Here is an 8,014-nt window from a genome sequence, read left to right on the forward strand (position 1 = left end):
AATCCTTTCCGTAAATCATACTATTTCAAAAGGCAAATATATGTTATTCTTTTGAATAGTGACCAATCAATATAGGAAGTATTCCCATATTTTGATTAACTTAATTAGTGTGCGAAACTGTTGAAAATAAGCAAAAGTATTATATGAAACTATAATCAAATTTATTAGTGCCAAAATTTATCAATTTTGCTATTGATATATATAGAAAGAGCTAGACAGAGTTAGTGGACACAAAATAATTATGTGAAGCCACTTATCAAACCATAATTGATACTAATGCTATCTGACTTTGATACACAAACAACAACAGCAATACCCACACCATTGAACGAAATAAATTAGGTAATATAGTATAAATTAATTCAATTAAATAAAATAATAAAATTACCTTTGTGCGTGTTCTTTTCGTGAAGAAAATTATTCAATTTAAAACATTTGTAGGTCTAATTCTAACATTAGCATAAGTCATATAAGTCTTGTTTATGACTTATTTTTTAAATTTGTACATGCAAGTGTGAAAGCATAAGAAGTCTGAGAAATTTCTTTTTCTTTTACATGAAACCATTATTAATCACAGACGCTCTAAATAATTATCAGTATTCACTTAATAAAAATTAACGGTAAAAATACCTCAAATCAAATTAAGCAACAACCAAAGAACGGTCAAGTTTCTTAATATTGAGTGTATCATTTGGTATGAATGCAATCTCCATTTTCACAAGAATTAACATTTCATACTACTCCTTAATTAATGATATTAATTTAACACCATTTCCAACAAGTTTTTACGCGCCACACGTGCACATACGCAATACACGTACTTCGCGCACACGCTGCACACACACATTGTGCAGAATACACACAATGCACACCTACGTGCAGACACACACATGTACAGAATAGACGTGCATTTATGATTATGTATACAATATATTTATTGTGTGTATTTAGTAAGTATATGTACCGAACGGACCCTGATATTAGTTACACTACCTCAAAAAAGAAATAAGAAATAAGAATCCACTAATTATTAACTTTGAGATGGGGTAAGGACATGATTTTTATGAGAAGTAAAACTATATAGTAGTAATAAAAAGCCACCCCTATATATAAGTGGAGACACTTCCTATTTCTCAATCCTCTCTCTCTCTCACACACACAAACACACACTAAACTCCTTTTCTTATCTCCTCAAAGTTTCATGTGAAGCTTCACCAAAACATCTCATTCTTTGCTGTCTTCTCTCTCTCTCTCTCACACACACACACTAACACAAAAACCAACTAAAAATGGTGGGAAAAGAGAAATTGGTGATGATTTATTTCCTAATAAACATAATCCTAGTGAATTTTGCATGGGCTGAAGAAGATGAAGTGATAAATCCATCAAAATTGGAGATGTTTGTTGATGTACTTCCCGACATGCCTAGAATCAAAGGCTTCGATTTCGCCCACGATTCTCCAGTTCCGACCAACCTCAATATTGGAATGTATCAAAAACTTTGGGTATGTTTTTATTGTTTTTGCTCTAACAATTCTTTCAAATGTGTTCATAAACAGTAGCTCTATTTTAGATGATTCTTGATATAATCGATTACTTGTTACTGTTTCATTTTTTCAATTTATTTTATTAAGATAAATGTGTGACTTAATGTGACTTTTCCACTGATGATTCTTGATATAATCGATTACTTGTTACTGTTTCATTTTTTCAATTTATTTTATTAAGATAAATTTGTGACTTATTGTGACTTTTCCACTGATCCATTTTTCTTGTTGTTTTTGAAGTTGTAGAGCCCACTTTTGAACCAAGTGTTTTGCATTTATCTTTTTGCTATAACTGTTATAGCAAAAATAAAAGTATAGCTATTTATGAACCTATATGCAGATTTTCTTGTAATAAATGCTATTAAAACTATTTTACGGTTTATATGAAGTTGTAGATTAGTGTAACAGTATAACTAATAAATTTTTGGTATAAAGCAAAATAGTAAAAAATACTACTCCCTATATTTTCATAATTTTATCTATCTATTAAAAGACTAGAATGACCCATTAACTCTTTAATTTATTTTTGCCTACTTTATAAAGTAAAGCTGAGTTGGCCTTCTATTGTAGACCGAAATACTCAAGAAAGAATCTGATAAAGTTTCTCTTTTTTGTTGGAAATAAATACTTTTATTTAAATTTTTTTCCTCGTACGTTTTTTAGTAATGTGTTACTACATCTTTCCATACGTTTAGTGCTGTCTTTTTACATTTTTTAAGATTCATATTCACTAAAATAATATCTAATTCTTCTGAATAAAAAATACTTTTTTAATTAAAAAAGCTACTGGTGGGATTTATAGCAAAAGGTTTCTTTAAATAAAAAGAATAATCTTTTACGCAAAACAAAAGTTACACCAGGTATGTGAAAGAAGTAAATTTCCTAATGTAACGCAGAAAATATTCAAAATAGTGTGTTACTATATTAAGTAGTACTAGCATTTAAATAAATTCTGTCAATGTAGGAAATAAAGTTTTCCCACTAATCCACTATCACTTTACATTCAAATTTCTTTGACATTTTAGTACATATCAGCATCACTTTTTTGGTAGAAAGGAATAGTTTAAAACTACATTTTCACATAAAATAAATAAATAAATTTCAGACAAATGTAATTAATACACTCCACTTAGCAATCCCTATCAATTGTACCTTGTGACTCTGTCATTGACAAAAATTAATGCTGTTTCATTATTGTTCTTTCACATTTATTCATCCATAAATTTGATTTTTTTTATATGATGCAAATTTGTTTTTCTTTAATTGCAGAAATTTCATAGAGATTTACCTGCAACACCAGTTTTTGCATATGGCACAACAAAAGAAAATGCAACAGTTCCTGGGCCCACAATTGAAGCCCTTCATGGAATTCACACACACATAAAATGGATCAATTATCTCCCTTCAAAACACATACTACCATGGGACCCCACAATCCCAACAGCCACACCTCACAAGAGGAAGGGCATCCCCACCGTGGTGCACCTCCACGGCGGCGTCGACGAGCCCCAGAGCGACGGCCACTCGGGAGCATGGTTCACGGCCCGGTTCAAGGACCGGGGCCCGTCTTGGACGAGAAAAACCTACAACTACCACAACTTACAACACCCTGGGACACTATGGTACCACGACCACGCCATGGGGTTGACCAGGGTCAACCTCCTGGCTGGACTAGTTGGCGCCTACGTCATCCGCCAGCCAAGCCTTGAGCGGCCGCTTGGCCTCCCCTATGATGAGGAGTTTGACCGCCCGTTGGTCGTGTTTGACCGTAGCTTCAACAAGGACGGCTCGATCTACATGGACCCCAAGGGGAACAATCCAACCATCCATCCCCAGTGGCAGCCAGAGTACTTTGGCGACGCCATCGTGGTCAACGGGAAGGCGTGGCCTTACATGACCGTGCGACGAAGGAGATATAGGTTTAGAATCATCAACGCCAGTAACGCGAGGTTCTTCAACTTCTCCATCGACAACGGTCTGAAATTCGTCCACGTAGGATCCGACACAACGTACATTGAAAAGCCGATCACGACCAGTTCCTTTGTGCTAGCGCCGTCCGAGATTGCTGACGTGGTCGTTGACTTTTCAAAGTCAAAGTCAAAATCAGCAATATTGACCAACAGTGCAGCATATCCATACCCTTCAGGTGACCCGGTCAATGCAGCGAATAGCAAGGTCATGAAATTCATCATCAAATCCGAACACGAAGCTGACACCTCGACAATCCCAAAAAAACTGATCAAATATCCCCCACCAAGTCTATCTGCCACGGGGGCGCTGACAAGGCACATCGCTCTGTACGAGTACACGAGCCCCATCGATGAGCCCACACATCTCTACATCAATGGCTTGTCCTATGAGGCCCCGGCCACAGAGACGCCTAAAGTCGGCACCACAGAGATATGGAATGTGATCAATCTAACGGAGGACAACCATCCGTTGCACATACATTTGGGACTTTTCGTGGTTCTTGATCAGACGGAGCTGGTGGATGTGGACAAGTTTAAAGAGTGTATGTCGAAGTACAATGACGCTATCAAGTGTGGGGTCCACAAGTATGCTGTGGGCCGGAAAACAGAGGTTCCAGCCCACGAAAAGGGGTGGAAAAATGTGTTCAAGATGATGCCCGGACACATCACTAAGATACATGTGAGGTTTTCTTACATTCATTCGAACGAGTCGTATCCGTTCGACGCGACTGCTGAACCGGGTTATGTGTACCACTGTCACGTAAGTTCATTTCATTTCTATCTTTATTTCAGTTTTCGTACAAATTATTGCTTCGTGAGTATTGCATTTTTTATGATGATTCTTATTGAATTGGTTGCAGATTTTGGATCATGAGGATAATGCGATGATGAGGCCATTGAAGTTCACGCACTGATGGTGAAATGTGTTAATTTTGGTGTGGTGATTTGATATATAGTTTCAACTAAGGCAAAGTTTAAGAGTAATCTTGCAAATAGTGAGTGTGAAGATGTTGTGTAGCAATAGCTATATATATGATGTCTAATGTCCAAAATCAAGTATAAGTAGGAGGCATCACTATTCCTATTCGAACAACAATAATATACTACTCCATATTGATAAAGTGATTACTTTTAGTTTTTGAATTTTCAATATGAAGTTTTCTCTGGGCACGATTCTTTGAGTACTTCTATTAAATTAGATTTCAGCTTATTGACGATATTATTAAAGATACAATTAAGATGTTTCGACATTGCTGAAATAGTAAAACACAATTATTTTTTTTAAGGTTAATTAATGGCCAGATAATGTCAAATTTTGGTTCATCCCGCAATTTTAACAATCAAGCGGAAAAATCATTAAATTTAAATTTATCCTCATGATTATCCCATGACGAAGAATTTAAGTGAAATTGAATCCAATATGTAAGTCGATAGATCATACACAGATGTCTACAGTGATGGGTTAAATGTTGTCTTCAACTCATAAATAAAATGATAAGTTTAGTTGAAAAACATCATCAATATTATTACCCATAGACGACTATGTTTTTTTTTATTATAAGATAATTGATAACAAATCCAAATTTAATAAGACATTGCTAATGATAATTGATTGCTTACAACCTTGATTATTTCACTCCACTGATGCTCATCGCAGTCGATCTTGTAATCGCCGTGGTTGTTGAACCCCACACCACTTTTTTCCAGAATTGAGGTCACAGCAGAGTATTGCTTTTTCCATGTGTGAAGCTTCGATGTTATATGCGGGCTGGCTCTCAAACCAGAGTTCGGGAACTCGCGGCGCATGGATTCTTCCAACTTTGAAAGATATCCGACTCTGAAGCCGTTGTCGGCCTTCCATCCGGTCGCGACCAATTCCTTCAGAATAGCTATGAAGTGCATATCCTCCCTATCGCTCCATGCCCTATGAGAGCGGTCACCATGGTTCTGAACCCGCGAGGAACGCCCTCTTCCCAAAGCTGAAAACATTGACACGAATTAAATTTAAATAAAACGATGGCCGATTAACTTTTAAGTCAGATTAAATCAAATGAGGTGTACCTTGACGGCCACCGCCTCCTCCACGCCTGTGCTCGATGCGCATTGAATCCCCCATTGAATGACCTTCAATAAATGTGGTGGGTGTGCTGGATAATGGCTGGGACCCTGCTATTTATATATGAAACCTTCAATTTGACATATATATTTCATTTCCCGCTCCCATATTTGCAAAATTTGAGTTTAGCGCCTCCAGATTTAGATTGGCGGGGAATTATTTGAGACCATTTTCGAGTAGGGTTTCTAGAAGGGGCAAATCTGGTTTAACAACCAATAAGAGCATCCACAGTGGGACGGACTATAGCCCGCCCTAAGCGACGCCCTATGCACCGCCACATCAGCATTTTTATCCTCCTCTCATTCCACCTGCAGTGGAGCGAACTATAGCCCGCCCTAAGCGACGCCCTAAGCATATTACTTCTATTTTATATTTATATAATTTATGCAAATTTATCAAGCAAAATAAAAAAAATAAAAACAACACAATTAAGGCAAATCCTATATTTACTTAATTAAAAAAAAAGTTACACAATAAGAAATTTTAAAAAAAGTTACAAACTAAGAAATTAAAAAAAAACGCCCCATCGGCTCGTCTAGAGTAGTCCCAACCTCCGGCTAAGGCCATCGATCATCTGCTGGATGCCTTCTCTTTGAGTCGGGTTGGTCGCTTGCATGTGCGCGTCCAACAACGTCCTGTAGTCGGAGGAGGCCACCAAATCCGTATAGGCATGTGACGCAGCCGAAGTCTCGCTCGGGGTCGCACTCGGGGTCGGGCTCGGGGGCTGGGGGCTGGTCGAGATGGCGCCGCGGCGGATGTGGTCGCCTTGCCCTTGGTCTTGGCAGCCTTGATGCCAGGGGGACGCCGGGAGGACATCGGTGTGCCGGAACTCTCATCGTCGAACACCGGATTGGTCGGTATTCGTCGGGTTCTATACCCGGCCATCGTGCACCACCGAACATCGGACTATTCGGATTTGGGTAATCTCCAGAATCCATTTTGCTTGAGAGTGAAGAGAGTGAAAAATGAAGTGAAAATGAGAGGTATATATAGGTTTTGAAAATTGAATAAAATTTTAAAAAAAAACCGAAAACGCGTCGCATCGTCCACAGTGGCTGACGATGGGGTATTATCCGCGCATCGTTCACGGACGATGTATCGGGCGCGGATGATGGTTAACCCATCGTCCGCGATGCTGCAGTGACGGACGATGCATCATCCGCCCCAATGCAAATGCTCTAAATGGGGAAAAAATTGACCAAATGAAGTTTATCCAAAAGTTTAAGGATTTCTACCAAATATGGGTTATGATAATGGGCTGACTTACCAATGCTGCAAAACTCGTGACGTGATATGATAGTATCCGCACTTGATCCACTTCATAATCCCTTCTATTTTCCTAACAGATGATATCCCAACCCCACTACAAAACGCGTGGGACGCCCTTAAATGATAAACCGGGATTCCTAAAATGGGACGGAGGGAGTATTGTTTTGTATTAAATGTCACCATTATCATAAATATATCTAAAACGATCGGATTTTATTATTATTTCATTTATTAATTTCAATCACATGATAATTATGAAATATTAAAAGTTCCACTTTATATTTTGGTTTTAGAAATTATGATGAGATCGAGTAGAAATGAAGAAAAAGTTATGATTCAAAAAATAGGAATGGGATAAAATCATAAAAGTGAATAAAGTAGTATAGGAAAACAGAAATAAAAGAGAAAAACTGAAAATATATAAACATCGTCTAAAAAAATAGTGATCATTATTTTATGTAATTTAATTTTTTCAGGCATTTAATAATTAAAAATGAAAGAGTATGAAAAAGAGAGAGATATAATCATTGTTGAGGCAGCAATGAAGGAGTTGTTGGAAGACAGACGGTCAACCGCCATGTCCACCGGCAACCCCTCCACCCGAATCCGACCCGCTCGAGCTCCACGAGAGCGACGTCGTCTGTGTTAGAGACCATTGCCAAGATGGCTCAGTCACTGCCAGCAATGCAACAGTGTCAAGCCTTGAGGAGCATTGTGTGAATGCTGTGTCCAGCGCACGAGAGAAAGTTGTCGATGGCTCCACACGAGCTGAGCTCGTGACTGTACCCAAGATCACAGCTAAGGTAGAGGACCACTCTTGTACTTGGAGAGACGTGGTGATCAAAGGGATAAAGAAGAAGGATGCTTTGCAGAGTTAGTTTTATTTAGTGGTATCATTATGGTTTGTCTTATACTTAACCTAGATTAGTTAAAGGTTCTAGATTGTTCCAACAATGGATATATGTATGAGCTCTTCGAGCATTTTGATTATGAAATGAAAAACAACAAATTTACACTCAAACTATTTTTGGTATTCTCTGCATTCACTTTCTTCTTCATGGATCCTACTGGATGTTTTCATGGTATCAGAGCAGGATCCTTTTGATCCTGTC

At 38.0% G+C, this 8,014-nt stretch overlaps 2 protein-coding genes across 2 annotated transcripts; one reads left to right on the forward strand and one right to left on the reverse strand.

Moving 5' to 3' along the window:
* Nucleotides 1–1,134: 1,134 nt before the first annotated feature.
* Nucleotides 1,135–4,638, forward strand: LOC125216696 (multicopper oxidase LPR2-like). Its single transcript, XM_048118456.1, has 3 exons — nucleotides 1,135–1,505; nucleotides 2,817–4,277; nucleotides 4,378–4,638. The coding sequence occupies exons 1-3, from the start codon at nucleotides 1,290–1,292 to the stop codon at nucleotides 4,429–4,431; spliced, it is 1,731 nt and encodes a 576-aa protein (XP_047974413.1). The 5' UTR covers nucleotides 1,135–1,289; the 3' UTR covers nucleotides 4,432–4,638.
* Nucleotides 4,639–5,021: 383 nt separating this feature from the next.
* LOC125216348 lies at nucleotides 5,022–5,696 on the reverse strand. Its single transcript, XM_048118038.1, has 2 exons — nucleotides 5,579–5,696; nucleotides 5,022–5,496 (listed from the first exon to the last, which is right to left on the reverse strand). The coding sequence occupies exons 1-2, from the start codon at nucleotides 5,631–5,633 to the stop codon at nucleotides 5,102–5,104; spliced, it is 450 nt and encodes a 149-aa protein (XP_047973995.1). The 5' UTR covers nucleotides 5,634–5,696; the 3' UTR covers nucleotides 5,022–5,101.
* Between the last annotated feature and the right edge of the window lie 2,318 nt (nucleotides 5,697–8,014).

This window comes from Salvia hispanica, chromosome 3 (assembly GCF_023119035.1).
Source record: "Salvia hispanica cultivar TCC Black 2014 chromosome 3, UniMelb_Shisp_WGS_1.0, whole genome shotgun sequence".
NCBI lineage: Eukaryota > Viridiplantae > Streptophyta > Magnoliopsida > Lamiales > Lamiaceae > Salvia > Salvia hispanica.

Bases quoted from the DNA above. Each gene is read 5' to 3' on its own strand.
- LOC125216696 (XM_048118456.1), top strand. From the start codon at position 1,290: ATGGTGGGAAAAGAGAAATTGGTGATGATTTATTTCCTAATAAACATA. The intron at 1,506-2,816 runs GTATGTTTTTAT...CTTTAATTGCAG, and splicing joins GAATGTATCAAAAACTTTGG to AAATTTCATAGAGATTTACC. The intron at 4,278-4,377 runs GTAAGTTCATTT...AATTGGTTGCAG, and splicing joins GTTATGTGTACCACTGTCAC to ATTTTGGATCATGAGGATAA.
- LOC125216348 (XM_048118038.1), bottom strand. From the start codon at position 5,633: ATGGGGGATTCAATGCGCATCGAGCACAGGCGTGGAGGAGGCGGTGGC. The intron at 5,497-5,578 runs GTACACCTCATT...CAATGTTTTCAG, and splicing joins AGGAGGCGGTGGCCGTCAAG to CTTTGGGAAGAGGGCGTTCC.